The sequence below is a fragment of the Clinocottus analis genome, unplaced genomic scaffold, assembly GCF_023055335.1.
Source record: "Clinocottus analis isolate CAN_PGR_092001 unplaced genomic scaffold, fCliAna1.0.p SCAF_7, whole genome shotgun sequence".
Classification (NCBI taxonomy): Eukaryota; Metazoa; Chordata; class Actinopteri; order Perciformes; family Cottidae; genus Clinocottus; species Clinocottus analis.
Window position 1 is genome coordinate 15,598,201 of NW_027176229.1, and position 27,306 is coordinate 15,625,506.

At 40.2% G+C, this 27,306-nt stretch overlaps 2 protein-coding genes across 2 annotated transcripts; one reads left to right on the top strand and one right to left on the bottom strand.

Annotated features, from left to right (window-relative positions):
- Positions 1 to 4,537: 4,537 nt before the first annotated feature.
- Positions 4,538 to 8,403, top strand: slc14a2 (solute carrier family 14 member 2). Its single transcript, XM_068605010.1, has 11 exons — positions 4,538 to 4,561; positions 5,048 to 5,113; positions 5,236 to 5,407; positions 5,982 to 6,171; positions 6,487 to 6,615; positions 6,712 to 6,904; positions 7,205 to 7,352; positions 7,623 to 7,757; positions 7,857 to 7,906; positions 7,987 to 8,305; positions 8,366 to 8,403. Exons 1-11 carry the CDS (start codon positions 4,538 to 4,540, stop codon positions 8,401 to 8,403), a joined length of 1,464 nt encoding a protein of 487 aa, XP_068461111.1.
- A 5,929-nt stretch (positions 8,404 to 14,332) lies between these two features.
- On the bottom strand, positions 14,333 to 26,857 carry lnpep (leucyl/cystinyl aminopeptidase). The gene is made up of 23 exons (XM_068604672.1): positions 26,819 to 26,857; positions 26,448 to 26,569; positions 24,143 to 24,237; positions 23,384 to 23,586; positions 22,371 to 22,482; positions 21,988 to 22,245; positions 21,611 to 21,801; positions 21,248 to 21,386; positions 20,721 to 20,855; positions 20,491 to 20,611; positions 20,235 to 20,386; positions 20,029 to 20,142; positions 19,804 to 19,935; positions 19,492 to 19,626; positions 18,896 to 19,056; positions 18,733 to 18,821; positions 18,461 to 18,647; positions 18,154 to 18,310; positions 17,692 to 17,876; positions 17,356 to 17,517; positions 16,905 to 17,045; positions 16,712 to 16,793; positions 14,333 to 16,595 (listed from the first exon to the last, which is right to left on the bottom strand). The coding sequence occupies exons 2-23, from the start codon at positions 26,473 to 26,475 to the stop codon at positions 16,464 to 16,466; spliced, it is 3,111 nt and encodes a 1,036-aa protein (XP_068460773.1). The 5' UTR covers positions 26,476 to 26,569; positions 26,819 to 26,857; the 3' UTR covers positions 14,333 to 16,463.
- Positions 26,858 to 27,306: the final 449 nt, after the last annotated feature.

A 27,306-nucleotide genomic window follows, 5' to 3' on the forward strand; every position in this document is an offset into this window, starting at 1 on the left:
TGCGTGCGTGCGTGCGTGCGTGCGTGCGTGCGTGCGTGCGTGTGCGTGTGCGTGCGTGCGTGCGTGCGTGCGTGTGTGTGTGTGTTTGTGTGTGTATGAAGAGTTGGTCTCTGGCCAAGTGCCAGGCAGCTGGAAGCCATCATAGAACCAATTACTTTCTGTCTTTTGCTCTGTTTCGCTCTCCTTCTTTCCTCCCTCCTCGCTCTCTTTCGTTCTCTTCATCTATCTCTTCTCGACCCATTTTCTCTGCCGGTCTGATTTTAATTCTGCAGGCCTGTCTCTTTGTGAACCAAGAGTTTGCTTCACAGTTAACCCCGTCTCTCACATCTCCCTTCCACCAACTGGTATTTATCACTACTTCAGCCTCCTCTTAATCCTCCAAAAGATGTCTGTTGACTTCTCCTGATCTTGCTTAGCACCTCAGCTTATTGATTCAGATGTGAAATGTTTGTAAGCCTGCATGTTCTGCCAACACGGCGCACGGACCAATTTACAGTAACATGTTTGAACCTTAACTCATGTCATGAGTGAGGGGAGGCAAGACTATAAACATTGATTACAGATCGTGTGCTGAGTGAATGTGTCACCCGCGAGGGAGAGAGAGAAAGAGAGAGAGAGAGGCAGTGAAGGATTGAGGAAGTGAGAGAGTTAACAGTGTAAACAAATGAGGAGTATAATGAGGATAAAGCACCGCTGTGAACAAGTGAGCCTTTGTCTTCAGTCATACCTGCTCTCACTCGCCTCCCCTGCTGTCACACACGCAAACACCGATTTTGACTGAATATATCACTCCATGCACCAAAGGAAACATAGGACCAGTTTTTGCCACTAAAATTAAATTTCTTCTGACAAACAAATCATTAGAACATTGTTGGAGACCTTTCACTGACTTAGCAACGCACTTGCCTTCTGCTGACTGACATTCTCACTTTCTAGCTAACATTTTTTAGTACTTCTAAACATGGCTGTTAACTGTAAATATGTAATGTTTGCAAAAGATAAGTAGAAATACAGTTTGCAAATACAAGCCAATCTGCTTTCATCTAGCCGCAAAATGTTCAGGATTCAAAAATTGTTTACTATTTCCAACCACTGGCGTAGCTTATCCTGAGTCATCTTTCTTAAAGAGCACCTCTCATCTAGCCTACGGCACATTATGTACACACTGTGTCGTGTATTGAGAAGGGACCCCCTATAAACTGTTACAACACCGAACGGCATGCTGGGTACGGCTCGCTTTCCATCGGCGTTTGTGAGCTTTTGCACCCAAATTAAAAAACAATAAATATTTTTTTAGTGTCTGTCCCCTGAATGTAGCTCAAAGCCTGGAAGTATCTCTTTTTTTCACACAGAAAGTTTCAAATGAAAGTGACAGCATGTTAGCAGAACACTAGGAAAACAAATCAGACAACCATCATACAAAGAATGTCTCACTGCGCTGAAAGAGGCCGCTCATTTTGAAAAAGGGGCAAATAGTAACAGTGCACACACACACACACACACACACACACACAAACACACAGATGGAGATGTGGTTGGGCGTCGTGCCAGATGCTCCGAGAGAAGGAAACTCACATTCTTGTAATGGGGAGTCATCAAGTATCAGGTTCCATAGACTCTGGCAAAGACCGGAGAGCCCCCTCACCACCCACCACCCTCACACACACACACACACACACACACACACGCGCACACACACACACACACACACACACACACATCTGGGCACTCTAGAGCTTCGTCCTTTTTCTGTGTGCATGAGGGTCAGTTAGCTGCATGAAAACACTGAATTGCTGCCTGTTCTAATCTTGTCACATCTCTCTCTGTAGAAGTACAGGGCAGAAGTGCATGATCCTGCATGAAGCTTGGCCTGATTCGTTTGATTTTGCAAGAAGTTGTATATTATCTATGCTAAAACCTTCTCAGTCTGTTGTGAAAATGCTGCTCAAAGAATTTGTTTGTTGGTTTGATCTGGTTTGAGGTCACAGGTCATCATGAGAGAAAGGAAATAAATGTCACAGTTAATGTGTCATTTCTCTCCTTTCCACTAGATGTCCCTGTCAACTTAATCTTCTAAAGACCATTGATGCTCAAGCAGTTGGTTAACAAATCAGTGCTCAGATTTTCCATTAACATTAAATCCTTAAAAAACTCCCTTGTAAAGCTACTCTGAAACACACTGGACAACTTTGTCACAGAAGCTAGAGGTAAGGTAAATCAAATAATACAATTCAATGGGTTAGGTTTCAAGTTTTGACATTTATTGTCAAACTGTAGCACAATAACTACAGAGAAGCAGTCGTTGGCAATGAAAATCTTAGATCTCAGGCTCACTCCAACGATGCTGATGAAATAGACAAAAATAATTGTATGTTGCTGTCCTGGCACCAAGATGACGAAGCTCTGGGCTGTCTCGTCATCGTCGGTGAGCCGGTTGACGGCGATGAAGTGGGCGGGGCAAAGGCCATATAGAAGTAGGCTGAGCACGGACTTCCTTTCTAACATCCTATTAGAAAACAACCTGTTGTCTTTTACAGACATTTGCTTTAACATGTCACAATGAGATTACAAAGAGATTACTCTTACAAAGAGTGCAAAAACTTCCTGATATGTTAGGACACCAATTTCTGTTGCGTCAGCACAAAGAGAATTTGGCATGTTAACACAACGTTACGTGCGCAAACGGCCTTACGCACATGCCTTGTTTCTTGTCAACAAATACATACCACTCACTCACTTGTGTCGTGTTGAGTTTCTGCCTGTAGCACTCCTCTATATCCAGGAAGACAGGTGCAAGGAAGCAGTAAAACATGAAGGTTCAGAAGTTGGTCCATTCAGAAACTGAACAGATAGGTTAAATATTTTAGGATGAAGAACATGCATTTTTGAAACATTGTTTCATGTTTGCTGGGAAAGACAAATCTGTTGAAAACAATTGATTTAGGTATATCCACGTGAACCAACATGTGAAACCACAGTATTTCACAACTCAAACTATTTTAAGACGAAAAACATAGTTGTTTTCCTGCGTTCTACTTTTAATGGAGTTTAAGAAAGATTTTGTAAATCTCTTACAGGCTACTCCTCTTCCTTCTTCAGCGATGACTAGATGTCTGCAGCAGCAATCAATGCTGCTCATCAGCTCTGTAACTATACTGTAATTATGTTTAACGACCAAATAAATGCTAACGGAACAAACATACCCTTTTCGCCTGTCATTATCCATCTGTAAGTCTGTGTGTGCGCATGTGTGTGTCTGCTGTTGATGATGATGTGACTTTGATATCATGTCATGATGCTAATTTTGTACAAGAGAATACATATTTACAGATGTTGTTAGCAGTTCTACAAAGATACATTTCCATTCTGAACTTAGATGGTTAAAACAATCTATCATTTGACCAAAAAATGACAAAGAAAAGCCACTATTATTCATTATTTTATCATTGTGGCTTCTATTAGATTAGTAGCTCTGATTTTATTTATGTTTGAGTTACATGTAATATAAAATGGCATTGATTGTTTAGCTTTTTTCTCATGCTATAAGCATCGTTCACAATAAACATTTTGACTTAGGTGAGCAGAGGTGATACTAATAACATTTACACCAGCTCTATTAACAGGCTATCCTCACATCCTCTCGCACACATGCAGGTGCTATCTTATGTCACAGCGGAGAGAATGAACAGCTAGTAAAATAGGAATGTGCGATCGAGTCACCCCACATATACCTTCTAAGGCGTCAAATATGGAGAAATGAAGTCAGTGTGTCTTAAACTTTCATTTTCTGGGAAAGCAGGGCGACTCTTCTGGTTGCAAAAAGAAGTCAGAATAGAAGTCTATGAGAAAATGACACCACTTGTTTTATTACCTCAGTTAACATTGCAAAAATGAGTTTATTGTCTCAAATGCTAGTTTCAATCTTCTACAATACATCATGATGGTCAATGAGTAAATTATGTTTCCAGTAAATTAGAGCACACAGAAAAGTATGCTTCAGGGCACAGCAATCTGGTGAACCAGAGCACAGAACAATTTCTTTGTTGCGTGTTAAACAGACAGTAGTCTAAACGTGTCACACTGTGCTGCCAGAACCCTGCACACACACACACACACACACACACACACACACACGCACACACACACACACACACGCACACACGCACACACGCACACACACCTGAATAGCAAGGCGTCTGTCTGAAAGTGTTATTTGGATTCAGTGGGACACTTGAAGAACTTTCTCTTAAAAAAGTTGTTGATAATCTAAACTCAACTTTGATTATTTTTGTCTGATAAGGAAGGACACGACTCACTGGACTATAGAGCTTGTGGTGTTGACAATTAAACACACGTACAAAACATTTTAACTTCCTTGGGTGTGGCATAGATTACCATAATACAGTGTCAGAGATTCCTGCTGAGACTAAGAGATATGAGGTTGGGTTTTTGCTATGGTCTGTTGCTATAAAAGCTTTCAGGGGAAACCTCTGCAGCGCAGCTTGAAAGAAGCTAGTCTGCGTCTATTCTGGAACACATGCCTGGATCGCACTGCACAAAGGTAGGAGCTGTTGTAAGTGTTTGGTTTTTTAAGTCTACAAAGTCTGCCTGTTTGATCGAAATAATATTTTTTTTCTCGAAAGATTATAGGTATAACATTATCGTAGGTATATTATTCCCTCATCTGGGAACATTCATTTTGATGGATGGTTAATTAAAATGTAATAAACTCAAATCATTGACCATAGTTAGTACCCATAGAACTGTATGCTATGCAGTAAATAAAGCAATAAACACTCTAATCATCGTTGTTTTTTTTATGGACAATTTACTTTTATTTTATTTTGAAATATTAATAATATACACACACACATATATATATATATATATATATATATATATATATATATATATATATATATATATATATATATATATATATATATATATATATGTGTGTGTGTGTGTGTGTGTATTTTTGTATTACTTATAATAACTTGAAGACTTAATGTGCTGCTGAGTGACAACTTTACTGCTCTCCTCTCAGGATATTCATAAGAATATCAGCTGCTCCACTTCTGCTGCCTGCTCCTCTCCCGCCACCACATTCACTGTAAGCCAGTGTTCACAGTTTAAATTGCACAGCATAAGTTCCATGTGGTGTGTATTTCACATGCTTCAAACTGTGGAACGAGATTTCATAATTTATTTCAAATCAAAAAATGGTGGTTGCAGGAGCTCCAGCCCCTGATGGCTAACCCTGAGCATGAAAACTCCCAATTAGACAGAAAGGAGAAGGATCCCAAGCAGCCAAGGCCAAGATGTCTGCAGACGGCCAGGACTCGCTTCCTCAGAGGAGTCTCCTACTTCTCTGGAGACATGAAGGTGTTTGGAAAATGGATGGAAAGTAAGTCAACACAATTTTTTTCCCCTTGCTTTCCTGGCCAACACAAAGGCTATTTATATTGATGACATTATAAAAACAATATCTGGATGTTTTAAATAACTTGATACTAACTATTGTACCGCTACAAGCTGGGAAACGTAAGTTAAAGCCCTTCACTCATCAGGCCGCACAACATTGCTGTAAAACTATTTGCATTCAGTGTACATAAGCTAGGGTACTCCACCTTGAGTTCAGTTACATGGCTAGGATTTAGAAAGTTATTCAAGCAGGAATTTACATAACACGCAATCATGTAATGTGTTATATCTACAAACACCTGTGTCACTAACTTGAAACTACCCTGTTAAGGTAAACTAGGGTATAGACAGTTTAGACGAAGAATGTGCAACGTGTTCCCTTTGTAGATAAGATACAATATTACAACTTTGTTTCAGTCAACAAAATGTTAATAATAATGACAATCCTTCGAGCCTGAGAAAACTAAAGCTTGCACAACATTCAATGTGGGAAGCCTCTCAAGCAGCGTTGGGAAAATGTCAACGCTCTCGGTCTGTCCTTTCTTTCTGTCCTCCAGAGCAGTTTATCTTGCTGCAGTTGCTGGACTGGGTTTTGCGAGGAGCTGCTCAGGTGATGTTCGTCAACAACCCTCTAAGTGGGCTCATCATTTTTGCTGGCCTCATCCTGCAAAACTACTGGTGGGCTCTCAACGGCTTTGTGGGCACACTCTTTGCCACCATTTCTGCCCTTATTCTGCGACAGAACAGGTTTGAACAAACTTAAACTTACAGATATTAATACATGTAATCTTTAATTTGTTGTTAATGTACTTTAAAAAAAAAGTTGGATGTGAATTAACACTTACTTACAGTCCATGTACCTTCACACGCATTATATACCTTATCCCCAGCTGAGTGTACTGACATGAAACATGATGCAAAACTATATTTAAAAAATATATACATAACTAGATGATTATTTCCTTTGGTAGAGGAAGGTGAAATTAGTGTATTGGACGATTTTACACAGTTTTGTATAGCATAATAAGTTGAATTAATCATTTAAAATAACTTTTCATTCAGAGGTGCAATCGCTGCAGGACTGTACGGTTACAATGGCATTCTGGTGGGTCTGCTGATGGCGGTGTTCTCTAACAAAGGAGACTGGTATTGGTGGCTCCTGCTACCAAACGTCTTCATGTCCATGATGTGGTGAGCAACTACATTTACTAATGATAAAATGATGCATCGGCTGAATTAAATGTGGATCAAATTAAATACCGGTGATGTTGTATGCCTGTGTTTTAGCCCGATTGTGTCCAGTGCCCTGGCATCTATTAACAGTCGATGGGACCTGCCAGTGTTCACTCTGCCCTTCAACATCCTGGTGTGTCTCCACATGGTTGCCACTGGACACTTCAACCACTACTTCCCCCAAGTCCTCATTCAGCCTCGCTCGGAGCTGGCCAACATCTCATACGCTGAAATCGACGTAGCCCAAGTCAGTGGCAGGCCAAGATTTGTTTCTGCACACTACACACCTTGTTCTAATGTCATTTCCACATAACTTAAATGTGACAGATTCAGCAGCTCTTTTAACACATGTTCCCTTTAAGGTTTCTGATTAACAGTTTCTTTTAGGAGCTGTGTGTAAATACAATCCTGTCAAAGCTGACAGGAGAGTCAATCAATCAGTCTCTTCAAACATCCCCACAATTTTTAAAAAGGCAACATGGGGTTGTGATTCATGCTGTGTTGTCAACCTACAGTTTATGCAACCTTTATGTGCTTACCTCTTCAGCTGTTCATGTCAGTGCCTGTGGGAATAGGCCAGGTCTACGGCTGTGACAACCCGTGGACCGGAGGAATCTTCATTATCTCGCTGTTCATCTCCTCCCCTATCACCTGCGCCCACGCTGTCCTGGGATCTGCCGTGGGCATGGTTTCAGGTGAGATGACAATACCTCGACAGGTGAATGTAAGTCATTCTGTCCTTAGCTTAAAGAGCTTGCAACTACAAAAACGTATTTGTGCTTCCTTGCGTGCTTTCAGACTGAACTCAAGCCACAATCAATATGTTTCAACCACAAGATGACCCCCCCCCCCCCCAAAAAAAAATCGGTGCAAAATTACCAGGGGGGGGTTATCATTTATTAAAATAATCCAACCGTAAACGTAACTTGGCTTTTATTTGATTGCTGTCATTTAACATTTTGCAGGCTTGGCACTGGCAGCACCCTTTGGAGACATTTACTTCGGCCTCTGGGGATACAACTGTGTGTTAGCCTGCATTGCCATCGGAGGAATGTTTTACGCTCTCACCTGGCAGGTACATCTGCTTGCTATCACGTGTGGTGAGTAGATATCTAGAAGTTAAAACTATAAACCATCTATACTATCTATACAACGGCCAGGTGAATGTCATCTCACTGTATGTCTCGTCTTTTCCTTAGCTTTTTTCTGTGCATACCTCGGCTCAGCCATTGCCAATATCATGTCCACGGTAAGGTTTTTCTCACTCGTATTTTTGTATTGGCCCATAATAAACACAAGTTACTCACGGGATTTGTTTCTCATCTACAGTTTGGTCTGCCAGCCTGCACTTGGCCTTTCTGTCTCTCTGCCCTCACTTTCCTCCTCTTAACCACGGGGACTAAAAAGATCTTTAAGCTGCCGCTGGCCAAAGTCAACTACCCCGAGAAAAACCTGGGCTACTTCTGGAAGCTAAAGAAGCAGGAGAAACTGGAAAAGGCTGAGAAAGAGAAGAAAGAAAGTGAGGAGCAGAAGAACGCTATTGAAGATGAGATAATACTGAACGAGAAAGAGAAACTGAGGCTAGAGCTTGAAAAAATTGAGGAAAAGAGAGCAGCAAGTGAGTCATCAGAAGGTAAAAATGACGAGACACACGTCGAAGGCTTTGCACCGGGGGATGAACAGCAGGGTACTGAAGAGGTCCGACCCGATGATCTAATCGAGGTCACTGTTGCTGATCATGCTTAACACTGCATTTCAGCAGCGAGAGAGATACACACTGGATAGAGGTGAACACTCCGTCTTGCAAAGATTAAATTGACATCTTCCTAAAACAACTCGCCACCAACCAAGTATATACCTAACTCTTCAGGCTTTAATTCACAAACACGTACACCAAACAAACAACTTGTTTCATGGATTTTAAGAAATCTATTTAGCGTGAAGAGCTCTAGTACAGACTCTTACATTGTGGTATAGGAGGCAATATGTATGATGTGGTTAAAGCAAAGTATTTGAAAAATAAGTGTGCCAAATCCATGAGATGAACCCAAAAAATGAGTCCATATTTCAAAGAGCTTTATGACTTCTCAAAATAAAAAAAATACTTATAGGAGAAGGAGACAAGACATATCTTGCGGCCCAATATGTATCAACATGCCACAACCTGAAGGGCATTGAATGACCTCCACTCACTTACACACATGCGTGTGTTTGAATGTAATTATGATACTGTCTATATATAATTATCATATAATAATTGTAACGCTATGTTCATGTTGTGTTAATATTCTTGTTAACATTATTCTGTACTCTTGTATTTTGATGCTTTGGCAATTTTATTTTACTTTTACGTCAATAAATCCACACTAAGTATTGGAACTTTTGTATTTAAAAGGCTAAATAATTTCTGTGGAAATGTTGGCCATAATCTAGATAATATTGTTGAGATACCTAACACATCACAGTCCTACATGCCTTCTAATAACTGTAAAATGTCTCAATTGTACACTGCAAAATCACACCATTAAAATATTCTGACTTCATGATAAGATCTGATATGAAATAAAAATGTAGCAATCCAACCAAATACTTGACTGTCAAATACTTTGCTCCACCTTTTCTGAAACACGACCACAAAAGAACAACGTTTATAATGCACAGTAACAGGGAAGGGAACTTTGGCTTACTTAACGTAATCCCTGATTCTTTGGTAAAGAACGAGGTGTTTTGCAAAGGGGAAAGGCCTCAACGTGACCAACTATGAAAGCTCCTCTGACACCACGTCTGTCAGTGACTGAACTAGGCCCCGCCCGATTATATTACTACAATCAACCGACCCCTCACTAGTCATTCTAGACGGTTTCTTTCAAGTCCAATGCAAGAAGTAATATGGAAGAGGTAAGCCCCTGCCGAATGAATTTTCTCTAGCCAAAATATTGTTTTTCATTCAAAATGACAAAACCTTTAACTAGCTTTTTGATATATTTCACACTTGAATTATCACAGCTTGTGTTTTATGCTTTTTTTTTTTTTAGACTTCTGAGTTTTTAATAGGTTTAATGCACAGCTCACAGCCTGTGATATCATCGCTGGAGAGGAGGTTAAGGAATCTGGTGAAAAAAATATTTGAAACTTGACAAGATTTTCGCTCTTCATGCATCCGATTAGTTAACTTTACTTTAAAAAAAGCTTGCAAACTGATTGCCTTCAAAAAAATCAAGTAAAGGAACTTGTTACAGACAAGTAAAGCTGACTATGTATTGTATGTTGTACTAACACATGTTTATTTAGTGTAGTATACTTACACTTGAGTTTAAGTATTTAAAACCTTACTCAAGATGTACTTTTGACAAGTATAGCCTACTTCAAACAACACAATTATTTTGAGTAAAATGTACTTTTCTTAACGACACCAGTTCAACCAGTCCATACAGAATGAATTGTTCATGTACCGTCAAACGTGAATAACCGTAACGACTGTTGTTACTCGGCAGGTCGCAAAATGCAATGTTCACAGCTCACAGGTGAGGGTGCAGCGGTCTAAGCAAGTTATGTATCAGGGTTATAACTTTAGCCATGGTTTAATTTTAGTCTTGGTTAAAACCAACACTGGAACAGAATGGTGTGCCTTGTCTTGCACCACTCCTAAAAAAAGCCTCCACTCACCACTGTAAAGAGAGGAAGAGGCCTTGGCACTCTGAATGGTGTCAAGGCCACATGCAGGCCGGCCTGCTGCGTTCAGGTTCCACCTCTGACAGGCAAAGCCCAGGCGTTATACAGTCTGGGTGAAGGTGGTAGATTTCCCGTGGACGATCACCACGCGGCTGTCATGATAAATGATATGCCCTGCTCTCTCACCCTGTCTAGAATGGGGGAGAGGAAAGAATGCATAGAGCAGAGCATTTTGCCATTATAAAAGCAGCGCATCCACCACCAGAGGTGCATTTACATCCGACAGGGAGAAAAACAACGTACACTGAGGCGAGGCAAAGGGATCTACGGCTGCCTGGCTGACCCTTTGTGAGTGGAGAGTCCACTCTTTGGACAGAGGGTGTCCTCGGGACAAAAGATCTGCACCCATGTTCAACACGTCCGAATCCAACACACGTGTTGCTCAAAGGCACAGGAGCCTGGTGCTACTCCACACGTCAACAGCTGTCGAGTCTCATTGCTGAATGCTGTGACCCAGCACTGTATTGGTGCACTGTGTCACTGACAAGACTAACAGCACTGACCCCACACAAGTATTCTGGAGTTAACATGCAGGTGTCCCATGGAGAAGAGTGAGGTGTTTCACCATCACATTCCTCCTTGCATTAAAACAGAAAGAAATTGGTCTGGAATGACTATGATAATATGAAGGGGCGTGGCCCCAGCACAGTTTCTCACACACACAGTTTCACATCTGTCTGTTACAGACAGATGTGGTGACGTCAGTGGAGCTTCCATAGGCCATGTCCACACTACTACGGTTCCAAAACGTGTACGTTTTGCACGTTTACACTGATCGTCCACACTACTACAAAGGTTTAGAGCACCAAAAGTGGATATGATCGGAAACGCTCTGGAGGGAGGATGAGTTCTTTTGCAGGTATTTTTGAACTTTTATAATAAGATTTTTTTTTCAGTTATAGCTGGTCAAAATGCACTGGACAATGTAAGACACCTCCCGCAGCCTCAGCACCAGCTATTCTGGGGCTGGAATAAATGTTGCTGTTGCAAGTGAATGTTTCCAGAGTGAAAACACCTGCTGTGATGTCACAAAGTGATTATCTAATAGGTTCACCAGCTGGTTGGTGTGTTCATGGGGTCAGATATGCCTCTGCCTTTTGTATATACGTCTGTCATCTCCTATTCCTGTTTGGCCAGTTTTTGTTTGTCTCTCTTAATTTACTCCAGTGCGTTCAAGGTTTCGGAGGCAAGATTAAGTGATAAAGGGCTGTAGGCAAGCACGTGAAATTCAAAGAGATTGAGTGATGCTAAGATAAGTGAGATAAGTGCGTGCAGTCCAACTAATCAGAAGCTTCCAGAAATTTGTCCAAACAATTGAATTACATAACTGCAAAGTCTTCTCAAAATGAGATGAATTTAAGACAATATCAAACATTTTGGAAAGTTTATCAGGAAAGCACAAACACGACGAGGTGTATCACCAATGTCTCTGGACTGTTTTCTGTTTTAATGTGCATGATCTTACATCATGCTTGCATCATTATTAATAGCTGTGTGGCATATATTCATTCTTTATATTCCAGCATTTCAGCGTCTTTGAGTATTTACAAAAGTGCTATACAAGTAAGAATTCTTCTTCTTATGATTATAAAGATCCACATCATAACTGTGCTGAATTATTGACTAAAACATCTCAGATTGTGTTTTCGACAGATTGTATCAAACTGGTTTTAATCACAAGGGTCAATGCTGCTCCTCCGGCTGAGTTTCACCATCTAAACATCACCAACTGACTCTGATTGAAATGCAAAACTCAGCAGTCACAGTCTTCAGGGCACAATTATTTACCGACTAGTTCTCACTGAACTTAGAAACTGGAGCAGCCACATTTCCATTCTCATTGTTGAGAAACAGCTCCATTTGACAGCAAAGGTGAAGAGAAAAAGAGGCAGAGACGGAAGCGTTGAAATATGGAGAATTGTGTTGTTTTGGCCCTTAAGCCCAGCTGCATTGCTCACATTTCCTCATTCTCAGACTTTCGCCAGAATAATTTGCATATCAGTGATCAGGCGTCAACAAGTAATGTTTAATCTCAATAGCACATCACAGATCACTCTGATGCCAACAGAGCTGAAGTTGCACATGCAGGTGACTATGATAGTGTCAACCTTGCGTCTCCATTTCACATGGCTGCATAGTTAAAATGGCTGTTGCTCTTCTAATAAGGGTTGTGACTGAATGGGGACAACAGTGATTGATTTATTGTTTAATGGACTAGGTTTGTGACGCATTTTCTTATCAATCTGAACATGTTTGAGCTTTTTGTCATACTTAGGTTGAGGTCATGTGATGTGGCCTGATACAGGGATGCTATCTGCTTTTCTACATTAAAAACAGTCAAGAGAAAAAAATAAAATAAATGAGTGACCAATCTTGACATCCAGGAGAGAGACCCAAAAAAATAAACAATAATAATCCATGATAAATCAAACGCTGTCGACCTTGTAATCCAGAGTCAGAACCTCGAGGTTGTTCACTGGATGCTTCTTCCTCGCCGGGTCGATGGGCTTCAAGAAGATCCATAACCTGTAAAATATAGGCTTTTCATTGTTTACTATGGAAACAATAACAAGCCTATGCTGCCCGTGCTCCTGGAAAGCTTAATTGGAGGATTGTTAAGTGAACATTTAAATGTACAATGAACCACACAATGATTAAATTCATGCATATCATTTATGGAAGTGATATTTGCTATAGTTTTGGATTTCCACCTCAAAGGAAGAGCATCGCACAATATTTTCTTTAATGCAAAGTACTACCAGGTAGATTTTTTCTTTAATCTTGAATGTATGGCCATTAGTGAATCTGTGCCACATTCACATTTACAAAGGTTGTTCATCCGCACAAAAGAAACCAAAGAGGACGGAGGTGTCCGTCAGGGATTTGTGTGTTGACTCAGTCGGAATAACATCAATATTTGAAAGCTGTACAGAAAGCCCGATAACCTTCTGCATTCGATTAAATGGTGTCACTTGTTGCATGAATTTCTTGGTTTCCTTTACAATAAGTAACATTTTAACCCCATGCTTACTCACCATTGTTGAAATTAAACCTACATTTTCTAGTTCTATGATTAGCTGATGTTTGTGATAAATAATGAGATTTAGGACTAACAAATATAATTCTGATTTGTTTCTCACTGGCAAACTAATGATAATATTACAACTGTCCAATCAGGTATATTATACAGGATACAATTACATACTTATTTTTTTTAATGGCAAAACCCAGGTAACAAAGAAACAGGAAACTGTGTTACAAATTGCGAACATTTTCTTTTTCCTTTCGTGCAGCTGCCCTTACAAAGTAGGAACTGTCCCAATGTACTTAATTGGGACATATGACTTTTTTATAAAATTAAACCTTGAACTTTGCCGCTCTTGCTCACATACCTGCTGCAAAGGGGATTGTGGGTCAGAATAGCCAGAAAATCATGCTGAATTTGCAAAGATTTTGATTTGACTTAACATAAAGTAATGGATTTAATTTCAAATCTTTTTAGAAGCTCAACAACACACACAATTGAGCAACATTTACATCCACATCTGATATAGTAGCCTACAATCTATGCAAAAGAAAATAGGATTGAGAGCAAATTACCAAGTTTACAGAAGACCTAGAAAGACCTCTGGTGGTACAAGCGAGAAGCATCATGTGAAAGTCATTTCACTGTAGCTCACATCAACATTTCCACCGTGTTTAGACAGTTGGGATTTAGAGGACTTGCCACTTGATATTTACAAACAATTTTCCAAAAGCAAGACTGTAAAATTACCTTTTGTTCTTAAATGTAATGAAGCTCGGGGAAATAGATTAGGAGGAACAGCTTTCAAGTAATTTCTCAGATTTTTTTATTTAAATCTTAAAAGTTGCATCATCTTTAGCATTGTGTCGTAAACACAAAGATATTCTTTGAATTTTAAATAAAATGTTATCCAACATCTTGAGAAAACAACTTTTATTTGTATCTTATTCACATAAAAAGCAACACAGTTTCAAAAGCATCTGCAGCATTTTATCCCAGTGCAAAAAACAAAGACGATCTGATCGAGTCTACTGCTCTACTACAATCCTGTCTTCAGACCGGCCACATCCCTGATTCACCAACTTCCACTGAACCTGGTACCTGATTGACATGAGCAACTCTTAACTCTTAAAGCTTATTGCAACTGAATTTAACACAGTTGTTTTCTTAACATAATATGACAGAACATCAAAAGTGCCAGAACCTCAATGAAGCTGATTGCCGGAACAAAAATAAATACTATGACCACAACTAGCAAAGACATAGAAGATTGAGACGTGTATTTAAAGGCATATTCTCATCATACAGTGTGTGAAATGGATTGGATGCAACAAGTCAAGGGTCAAGTCAAATACCGTTGAGTCTCTAGACAGATCCTTCAAAATAAAGTGTCACACATTCCTCTGCACTGTGATCCTTCAAGCTGCTGACCGCACACCTTTTGACACACATTCAAGGAACGCGTTTACATAATGAGACAAAAAGATGATAATATGACAACCAAAAACAGATGCATGTCTCTTGAAGTTGTTAAGGATGTTCAAAGAGAATTCTAAAATTATGTTCTTTACTTAATAATCCAGAATATTTTCACAGTGAGTAAATAAGTAAGCAGTATCACTTTAAATAAAGCTCAGGATGAGTTCATAACTGTATTTTAACACAATCTTGAAACAAAAGAATGGGGTAACACATTCAGATACGCTACTCTTTGTTATCAGGAGCAACACGGCTAGTTTGTATTGGAGTAACTTAAAACCTTTTGTTTTTTTGCTTTCTGGACAGATTAGTCATGCCCAATATACATGATCTTCTCTACACTTTCTATCTTCAATATGCACTTTAGCCCTTTGACCACCAACATTCATCAACAAAAGACCTTCCTGGGGTCGTCTCAGTCAAGAAATAAAAGTAACCAAGACTCTCGATCAATTCTATGTATACATTTCCTCGGTACACTTTATATACACAACACAAAGCAAATTCTAAAATGTTAAAAGTCAAGATGTTTAAAACATTACATCCAAAATCGCAGGAGAACACATTGTAGGTTTGGGTGTATTTACATTATAAATTACAAGTTTACAAGCATACTGTGTTAAAGAATTAGTTTGTGCAGTGACTGCACTGCAGACTAAAAGCTATTAAAATAAAAACCTATTGAGCTAAACTAGTTTTATGACTGGTAGAGTAACAAGAAATCCATATTTGGCTTCAGCGTGCACTGCCTGCTCTCACCTAAGACACATTGGTTGTTGCTTTAAACTTGCACTGATGTGCAGTATGCCATCTACTGTACACAGTGGGAAGGTTTTTCAGTACATTCAATTGACGCAAACACAAGTTTGGTATTTTAAGCTATCAACCAACCAACCAACCAACCAATCTTCTAGCCAAATCATGACCAGTATAGAACATGTTTCCATGATACATGTGTAACTGGAGTTAGTAGCTATTGGCAGCTAATTTTTAACATTGTGATACAAGGTCAGTTTAATTTTAGAATGATTCCTCTCTCAAGTGCCTGTAATTTCTACTTCTCATCGCTGAAACATCCCTGACAGCTGCATCCACCAATATCAGACAATTTGTGACGAAGTCCAGGACTGACTGACAGTACATACAGAACTGTTGATATTCTTTTGTTAAGTGGCCATTGCACAGCTCATACAGTTAAGTGCCTGAGAGCAGGCTGAGGAAATAGGAGTGTGGGTGATTGTCTGCTCAGGCAGGAGGCTGAGATGAGAGCTGCAGAGGAGAGGTTTGGTCGACAGCATAAATTGTGAGGAGTGTGTGTTTGCATCTGACAACTTCCTGTCAGACACACAATCAGAGCCACCCGGAGCTAGAAAATACAACTCATGGGACCAATCTCAGAGAATCTAACACCATGTCCACCCAGGTAGAGCAAAACCTTGAGCTTTGATATTGCTCTGACCTGGATAAAGGGAGTTGAGAGACAGCGTCCTACAATAGTGCAAACACTGTTGTCTTGACAACATGCCCCTGTCGTATGTCAGCGGGGCAGAAACTGGATGGAGCGGCTGTGTTAGAGCCATTTTTGGAGCGTGGGCAGGTTTTTGTCCATCCAGCGCTGGTTCAGCTTGATAGTTTCCAAAGCTTCCTGCACGCTCCTCATCTGAGAGCCACGCTCCTTCAAACTAGAGAAGAAATCCTGAACCTACACACACACACACACACACACACACACACACACACACACACACACACACACAGTTACCACATAGCCCCCTTAAATACACTAGCATAAATGTATCAGAAGAAAACTAAACATACTTGATCAAGGTGTGCCTGTGTGGAGTACTGAGAGGTGGCAGACTTGATGATTGTCTGCATGGCAAAGGAGCCTACAGGGAACCTTTAGTCAAAAACACAGAAACGCTGAAATTTATCTTTTCATTTATATGTGAAATAATCTTGAAATGTATTCTCAGTGACAACTTGTATGAATGAGACAGGAACCACATACTTCTCTATGAGGCTGTTCCAGTTCTCTTGGATGAAATCCCAGACAAACAGGTAGCCGGCAAACCCTTTACACACAGTGTGGATGACCAGAGGCAACTCCTGTGTCGGGATTGTATCCCCCCTCAGACCTGCCTTTAGGATCCTAGACAGACCGTAATAAATTAAGATGAAGTTCAGTGCATAAACAACACAGACATGACACTCACATCTATACAGCATGACAATAGATTGCTTTTTAAGCCATTTAAACACTACTGAAGAACAAACATGTCAAGATTAAAATACCATGGACTAGAAAAGAAAAAATGTCTCATTACATCCCAAATATTGGTGATTTAGAGACTGAAAAGCTCAACTGTAATCATAGTACCAAAGATGAATATATCAATTTCAACTGAATTGAGGATGACACCAAAGAACATGAAATATTAATACAAATATTGGACACCTACCACACTATGCGCCGTGGGTCCTGAGTAGACGCTAGGCCCCGTAGCATTTTTCGCTTCTCTGCATCATAGGTGGCATGTTCGTACATGCTGAGCAAAGTCATCCAATCTTCATTTGATTGAGCAGCTACAGTGAATACAACTTGCTGCAGATCACCTGGTATCCTACAGGAAATGTAAAGATGCAAACTTACTTTAGGTTAAAGGTGGCCCGCAATTCAGTTCACTGACTACAACTTAATGTCAGATACCAATTTAATCACGTTACATTCCACCATCTCTACTCAATAGTGGTTTCTCAGAAAAGCAACGAAATCATAAATTGTATGCTATACGTACCGTGAGGTCCCATTAGACTCGACATACTGTTTGAACTGGGCTTGGGCTTGCTGAATGCACTTTTCTTCATATAGACTACAGGCCATCTCCAGCAGGGCTGAGCGCATCTCCTGTTTAGACACACTCTCCTCCTCTTTCCATGTTTGTTTGTCCATCAGAGAACCAAACTGATGCAGAATATAAGACTGTCATATGTCACAAAAACAATAATAAGATACATTAGTGCACAGAAACACAACACTTAAACAGGTGACAAGAATTAATGATTGTTTTCACAGATGTGTGACGTTTTCTAATAACATCTAAACTTCCTAAATCAAGCAGATATGAAAATGTGTTTTAATGTTGCTCATTATTGAGACAATTACACTCATAAAAACACTTGTGACTTATTATGTCTTTGTTCTCAGAATCTATTGTGATCTGTATTTTTATACATGTTTATATATGTATGTGTATAACCTTCATGCGGGCTGCAAGATTGTGCTCTTGTCTTTTGTCAAGCAGCTGGTAGAATACATTGAGCTGTAACAAGGCCTCTGTCACAGGAGAAGTCTGAGTTTCATTGGACATGTACTTCAACAGGTTGAGGACTTGGTGGAAAGACACACGTCCCAGTCTGTTAAAAAAAAAAAAAACAGGACAGAAAGAAGGTGGAGAATGAAAGTTTTTTCAGTCAAACACAATCATTTTAAAACACTCCTCCACTTTAGTTTCTCCTGTAACTCAATGCAACCCAAAGAACAACTAATTATGTTGTCTGCTTTACCTGGAAAGAGCAAAGATGTTGTGTATAAGCGAGGCGCGGTCCTCGTGTGTAAGAACATTGACATTGTTGGACAGCGCATCTATCAGAGCAGCCCAGCCCTCGTCTCCGTAGTGGACGATGTAGAAGCCTGTGTTCCTGTAGTTCAACTTCAGCCACTTTACACTTTCTGGTATCTCCTTCAGAGTCCCTGAAAACACACACACAAAAAGAAGCATTTGTCTCCAAATTCTTGACTTCATACTTGATGTTGCAGGAAATACTTTGTGTTTTACCTGACTTGTTCTTCAGATTGAACATCTGTGTGCACTCAGGAGCCAAACTACAGTTGTCAGTGACGTACGTCACAGGAATATTCCACAAGCTAAAAGAGAGCATAAAATACAGTCAGGGTTGTGTTTCTATGATCTGAGGAGGAGGGGGCTGAATTGTACCCACCTGGAAGTCTGCGTGGCATTGTCAGATGTGAGCAGGAAGTGCTCCTGTGTGAGGGTCACCTGACCTCCCTTACGGCTTACAGTGACCAATGGGAAGCCTTTCAGTGACGTCCATGAGCTCATCATCTCTGACACATTCGGGTGCTGCGGCGAGACCTCAACCTGAGGACAGGAAGACAAATCAAAAATAAATTGGCCACGCGGTTTCAAACCTTTTTGACACTAAATCTACTGTCTGTATCAACAGTATACTGTGCTCTGCCATCACCTCAAAGAAAATGTGAGAACAAAGATGAATGCTCATATGTAATCATCAATACATTACGACATGATCAATATCATCAGAAGCTATGTAGGCCTACTGCTTTTATGTTGATAATGCAGCTCCTGAGAAAGTTCTCTGTGATCACCTATTATGTCACAACAGTGAAACTAGACAAATGCAGCTGATGTCAGATGAGTGTGTTTTAACCACGAGGCTGGTAGACAGATTACAGAGGGAAGTTAAATGTTAGATGTAGTCAAAGTGAGATACAACTTGTGTGCTGTCAATAGCACCGAAATACTAAAAAGGCAGACACACACACACACACACACCTGTGTAAGGCTGTTCCAGAGGTCATTAGTATCCGTGTTTAATCCACTGAACTGTTTCAGGTATTGAATTATACCCTTTCTGAACTCTTGGTCACCTGACAGGGAGGCATTCAGCATCAGGAGAATGGACGCACCCTAAAAGACACAGACACAAAGCATCTTATCACACTCAAAACAGAGCACTGACTAAAGTTTGAGTGAGTGTGCTGTTGAGAGATTTCTCTCAGAGATAAGCAGCTGGACATGGAAGTTTAGTGAATTAATGAAAATTGCATCTATCTATCCAAGTATAGATAAACTAGAAAAGTGTACCTTCTCATAGGAGACAGAGTCAAACATCTCTTCCACTTGTTCTGGCTTATTGACGTCTGTTGACACAGCGTGGGATGAGTTAAGTGCATCTTTGTCCAGCGCTCTAAAGCGTACTGCCAGGAACAAATTACCCTGCAAATAAACACAGGATTTACCGCGAAGGCACACAATGAAGCACAACGCTTTATCTGTGTTAAATTATATGAGGCAGATATGTAAACTTACAATGTCCAGCTTGGGCAAAACAGTCTGCAGCGACATGTACTGCATGTATGTGGCAAAGCCTTCGTTGAGCCACAGGTCATTCCACCACCTCATCGTGACCAGGTTTCCGAACCACTGCAACACATCATCAAACACAGATTAGGACCCGACTGTAGCCAATTCACTTTATCTGCTACTTTCGCAACCACACAGGCAAACACAACTACCTGATGAGCGAGCTCATGTGCGATGACGGAGGCAACTACTTGTTTTTCCAGATCAGAGGATTGTTTGCCCACCAGTAGGGTGGTTTCTCTGAAAGTGATAAGTCCCCAGTTCTCCATGGCTCCTGCCAGGAAGTCTGGGATGGCTACCAAGTCTGACAAAAGAGAAAGGAAGAATATAGGGATGTGTAAAGCTAAGCAGGGAAACATTGTTTGTGTGCAGCTAGTGTGAAACATGCAATTACCTTTGTGCACTCACCTAGCTTTTTGAGGGGGTAGGCAATTTCAAAGAAGTCATTGTAGAACTCCAGCAGTTTGCAGACTGTGTCTAATGCATAGTCAGTGTGCTCCTTCTTTTCTGGCACAGAGTACACAGACACCTGAAACACAGAAGTATGTATGTATATATGTTTGTCTTAATACTAAAACCAATGCAAACGTAGAGCTTGTATTAAAAGCAAAAAGCATTCATAGTTGTGTAAGACCTACCAGAGTTTCTGAGACATTCTTTCTGACAGGGGTGAAGTTGGCGACAATGAAAGCCACGAGGTAGGTGCTCATGTTGACATTAGTCTTTTCAAACTCATCTTGAATGAGGCCATTGACAAGTGGTGTGCTTTTAGCCTGAAATACAATGCATATTTTTACGAAAAACTAATTAATACAACGTTGCAAGCAAAAGCCAATACATGGTCTTCTTATTTGTCCCCACAGGACTTCCACAGGAAGAGTCTCTCAAGAGAAGAGGTGACGTAATGTGCAAAGTGAATAATGACATTGTTTAAATTGTGTCTACGTGACACACATGACATTCGCTGCAGTTGACAACACGTGAGAGATCAGAGAATGCAGCCGTGCACACTGACAAAGACATCATTTTTGTGGGTCATAGTAACGCTGAGAATAGATATAAAATAGACCTTAGCCTACTACTTATAAATGATCAAATTATACTTTGTGTATTTGTTCATAAATCATTGTTTGTTTTAGCAAATCATGTGGGGTGTTTACAGTACCTGAGGCATGTTGGAAAGAGTCAGGTAGGTTGGTTTCCTGCTGATTCTAATCAGGAAGGTGGCTTTGAAAGATGGTTCATCAAAGCAAGGAAAGGCCTTCCTAGCTGCTAGTGGCTCAAACTGAGTTGCTGCTAAGACCCTGGTGACAAGAGGGAGATGAGCATGGTCATAATTAAAAATAATAAATTAGACATGGGTTGTAAAATCAACTAAACCGCCTACAGTTTCAGTTTTTATTGGTATTTTAACAGCACTGCATTGTTTGTGTCTGTTCATAAATAACAGGCTTTTTATGAAGTCCTCACTCTGCAGTACATCTTTTTAATTAGTGAAGTACTTTCACAGCCAAATAGCCAAGTGTACCTTTTAATTCCATCTGTATCAGTGTATGAGCTGTTGTAGAAGCCGTCATAGGTATGCGAGAGTTTGGCAGAGTAATCCAGGGTCAAAACACAATACTGGCCCGTTTTCAGCTCATCAGAGAACTTAACAGCTATCTGCTGTCTGGGTTTATACTCCAGTACAGTCACATCTTTGGCCTCCCCATCACCTAGCTGGAACACAGGGATTATTAGTTAATCAACAGCAGACAACATAAGAAAAACTAAAAGTTTCAATCTAGTATTTTGTTCTGGCACAAAAGAAAACGTATCAAGTTTATATTACAGTTCTGTACATCAAGTCAGAAGGACAACTCATCTAAACTCTCAATGTGTTGTAACACACAAACCCAATCTCACCTTGAAGGTAGCTTTGGTGATGTTGAGGTTAGCACTGTGGAGGACAATGAGCTTGGTGTTGTGAAGCACAGACATGTTGATGACAGTGCGGCCGGTGAAAGTCATGTTATCAAGGTCAGGGTCAAGGGTGAGATCATAGCTCAGAGGATGTATGCTGCGAGGCAGCCGGAACTTTGTCCATGGAAAAAGTTCACCATTTGTGGACACAGGGTATACTTGCTCAAAGGGAGTGGTCTTGTTGGTTTTTCGACAACCTATCTGCAGAAAGATGGAGGGGTGGGGTCAGTAAGGGAAGTGACTATGACAGAGAACTTAAAAAGTGAAATAATTGTACAGAGATACATATAATCTGTTAAATGAGTCAATGGAGGTTTTTTTCTTACCTTGGTAAAGTTGCATCCAGGTAAGAAGTATAGCACCATAGTCATAGAGGCCATTATCACCACAAATAACCCACACACAACCATGGTACGGGCGGAGGGTCGTGAACATGACCTGAGGCCAAACAGAGTTTAACATTACTTACTTTGACTAATTTACATCTTCAACCTGGTACTCTGTTGCTGGACAGACTAAAACCCTTTTCCATGAAAATCAACCTAAAAGTGTTTGGGAATATTTACTTTATCTGCATCACGTAGGAACAGAATCTTGCCTATACTTTTGTTATGTCATGGTCTGTATACACTTTGCGCTAAAGAGCACAAGTCATTTTCAATGGCGCTGGTGACCTTCAGCTACAAACTGATGCTGTGTGCCTCGTGCGAGGGGCTACAAATCAAACAACCTCAACAGCGACTCAGCAACAATGCATCTGGCAATGCTTGGCCGTTTTGATGCTTTGTAGTGGGAACATAGCATTATACTTGAACAGCCAGTTAACTGTCATCAACAGTCAACTGGATTCATCAAGCTGCAAACCTATAGTTCTAATGTTGGATAAATACCATCATACAGCAATCTTGAGGCCGCCAGTGTGGAAAATGTTGTCTAACCTGTTCACCTAAACTACCAGGATGTTTTATATAATTTTATGTAAATCTCAGTCAAAGATGACATCATGGAGGAGAGAGATTTGTATTTAGCCCACAGAAATAACCATTGGTGCTGTGGTTGCTACTATGTGTATTACCCCCATCAATAGTTGCTAGCTCAATGTGGCTTACTTATCTCAAAATGTGAAACAATAACAAATATTCTTTAGTATCTCTTACATATGGAAGCTTACTTAAAGCATAACAATTAAGTAAGATGAATTCAACATTTGCACATCACTAGACTCAAATACTAATCACATACGTTCAACATGTGATAATGCATGATCGCTTATGCAGCACTGTGTTTTTTTGCCAACATACTGCTCAGCTTCCCAATGATGCCCTTTTCAGTGAATTACCTGGGTGGAGCCTGTCTGGTGTATGGCGAAGAGTTGGATCTGTGAGCAGCACTACGGTTCATGAAGGACATGCCCAGCAGACGGGCTGAAGACTCGTAGTCCTCTTCATCCTCGTCCATGTCGTTCTCTCCCAGGCCTCGCACAAGCAAGCGTGAGCTACGAGGCTCATACGCCACATCATCTGGGTCAAGAGCAGGAAACGTCTGTAGATAGCACGGACAGTACACTTTGTTATTTTTCATTAAAGCTGTACAGTGTTTACCATAATAATGTTATATACAATAATAATAATAATAATAATAATAATAATAATAAACAAGTTAATTTATCATAATAACTGGAGAGCATTAGAATTTTTTTATGAATTAATTACGTTTGCAATTGATGTAGAAAGAAATATCTTGAAAGAAAGAAGTTTAGGAGAGGGGATTTTGTATGTTAGTCAGTGAGGGAGGGCACAGGTGGGGACTAGAGTTCAAATTAAGGTGTATAAGACTTTGTGTATGAAGAGTTATGATACAGTATGTTGGTCATGACATAAGCTAATTGTGGGAAATGGGTTACCCACAAGTGTCAGCCACCTTTGAATTAACTGATACGCACCTACATTGCCTTAATCTGTTCCCATTTTCAGACATACAGATGAAAGCACTTGCAAAAGTCAATGTGCAGAGTGATGAAAATATGCTTTCTGTGATATGCAAATTATTGAAATGAACGCATGTATAGAACACATTGTATAAGATCACATGAGCATACTGGGAAGGCAGTGGAGTCTTTGGCCAAATCCACAACGTCAGGCTCTTCTTCAAACATGCTGTTCTCAATCATGTTCCTCGGCAGGTTGGCTCGCTCTGTAACACACACAGAGGGAGATAAATCATAAAGGAGATTCTCAAAAGAGTAAATGGTAGAGGGAATCTAATCCAAATGATTATACACACTGACACACAGTATTGTATGTTAACATATGCGCTGTAATTTTTTAAGTTTCAAAGTTTTGTGGGAGCCAAAAAAAACAAGGCTTGTTATTGTGTGTGATTTTGTGCTGGCAACACAAAGCCTGGGTTTCTTCAGCTTCCTGTTAGTAAACCTCCTACAGCATTTCCTGGTACTTTGACCTGCAAAGAAGGTTAGTGAGACATCTACTATCAAGTATTGAAATAGCTGTATTTTCCTGCATAGTTCATTCATTCATATAGAGAAAAAATACTGACAAAGTGTTCTCAAAAACAGGAAATTTGCAAATACAGTGAATATTCATCACCTTACCCTGTCACTGCAGTGAGCCTGCATTTCCACAAACTGCATCTTCATAATCAAGATTCATGACAAGAGCTATGCCATGTCTTACAAAACCCATGGGATTTTGTGGCAGCCAGATTCTCCCAACAATAGTTCTCAGTAATCCCTGAAACAATCAGAGCTATGTTCATCTTCCTAATTCAATAATTTCGAAAGTAGTAAAACTCCAAGCAATGCAAGTTCCCCTTATTGCCTCACTTCAAATTCATGCTTTAACTAATTTAAGATAATGCCTTTTCAGTCTCAGTTGGTGATGGATTTAAGTGATAGCACAGAGACCAAATGTCTTTGCGTCTCTCACACAGTGTTCATACAGAAAAATATACACCAAAAAAAGTTTAGCTTTTGCTTACTAAAAAAAAAAAGAGCAAAGTCAGGGAATGCATGAGGGGAAGTGAGTTCCTTGTATGTCCTGTAAAGTATTTCTGATAAGACTGTACGAGTTGCCACCACTTCCCTATCTAAACCACATTGCTGTGCTATGATTGTCTATTCATAGTCTAAGAGCAAGTAGTGGGTAATGTGTAATGTGCAGAGAAGGAGATGACATAAATACAATCCAGACAAAACACATCAAACTTGATTAATCATGATTGTCATTTCTACTTCAAATTGATGTGATATTATGCTGAAAGTTATTGCACATAAACAAGATGGCGTGCTCAGATGAGAGAGGGAAATTGATGTGTTGGTTATTATCTAGACTTCAATTAGAAAACACATCAGGCAAATGGGAGCAACCAACAACTCCTGTACTCTGGTCAAGCTGGTTAAAGCTATGAAAATACATCCGCAGATCATGTTCATTTGCTGACAGCGCTCTTCCTGTTAACCCCAACCATTCATCAACCCTACCTTAAAAAGTCACAGAAATATAGTTAAAGATATCTGTTGGATAAGTGTGTCCACTATTTCAGACAAGAAAACACGACATAAGATGCAGAGTACTGAGAATACTGACAGTGAAAGGAAGAGAAGGAAGCATTCATTTCTGCTTCCTCATTATGGTCTGATGAAAATGTGGTTGTGAAATGTGATTTTTACTAAAAGATCATTAAGTCAGAACACACACGAGGTCTAATGCTGTGATTTGGTGATTGCTTCTTCTATGTTGAGACCAACATAGAAAAAACAACATCCGTCGAGGAGGAACTCGTGTGTGCACTGGGGTTTTTGTTTGTTTTAATAAAGTCATGGACGCACGAGGACCATAATAGAGGTTATAAAGCAGCTGTCTGCTGTTTGCCCGAGCTGAGCTGAGGCTGACTTATCAGTTCTCCACAGCAAGACAAAACACAGCTATTATCAAACCGACAGGCTTAAACTGTACACACGGCGCTGCTGTGTTTTAACAGACAACTTGAGCCTTAACAGGGGCAAACTAAATGTTTCTGCCAAAACAGCCATTGTTTAAACATTACATCAAAACGTTACACGAACAACATGGCAGTGACGTTGCAGTCATGAGCGGTATATTGTGATCACGTCAACAGACTGACACTGCGATCATTTTAGCTTCAACTGTCAGAAACAAACACACTAAATTAAGGCTAACAGGTGTTTCGGTTTAGCAGGCGACCCTGTTAACTGGTGACCTTCACGGGTTGACTCGCCAACAATGTAACTAGCTAAACATCTCGCTCTCCACATGTGTCCTCGGGTGAATGTCATCTCCAGTGAGCTGTCCGTGAAAGCCCAGTAAGTCGTTAGTCGGCCTGAAGCTGCTAGCTAGCTGTGATCATCTTCCTTCCTTAGTTACCTGTGTTGTTACTGTCAAACGGATCCATTGTGCCTCCAACAGCTCTTTGCGTCCAAAACGAGGGGAACCTTTACAGCAGCTCGACGGACGTGTCTGGTCACTCGGTTGGCCACACTCACCCGCTGCAGGATCACAATAAACAGCTCTCACGTTAGCTTGGGACGAACAGCGAGCCAACTTCTGACAATTGTGACTGACTAAAAGGCATTCAGCTAGCTAACGTTGGCGTGAGGTAATGTCCATAACTTTAAGGTTTTAGTCGACTAAAACGTGGATGCAGTGTTATCTAAAAACGGGACGAATGCTACGCTAACGACATGGACACAAATATAACGTGCTCGGTGATTAACTAACGAAGAAATTACACTTTCCTTCCTCCCCGACCAGTTGTTGACGACCTCTCATCAAATTACAATGCTCGGATCTTATTGGATGTTCCAATCGTAGGGGCGGGGCCAAGGCATAAGACACACTACATTTAGGAGGGTGAGAGGGCATTGTGTTTCTTCCCATTCATGACATATTAACCCTAAACATTACACACTCTCAACCTGGCCCAAAGGAAGCTAACTTCTCCATTTTTACATTTACTCTAACCCTAAAACAAAGTCTTAACTGTCAAATATACCTTGAATAAAGAAGTAGTAGCAGTTACTTCTAGCACTTTGTAGTTTGGCCTTCTTGAAGAAATTGTACTTTTTTGATTCTTCTTGTTCTGAGTTTGAACTCATAGTTGAGTGCACTTATTGTAATCCGCTAAGTGTCAGCTAAATAAAATGTAAAATAAATTAATGGTTTAGCCAACAAAAACAAACTCACTTGTATTGACTATACTTGTGTGTATATTTCATTGCTTTAT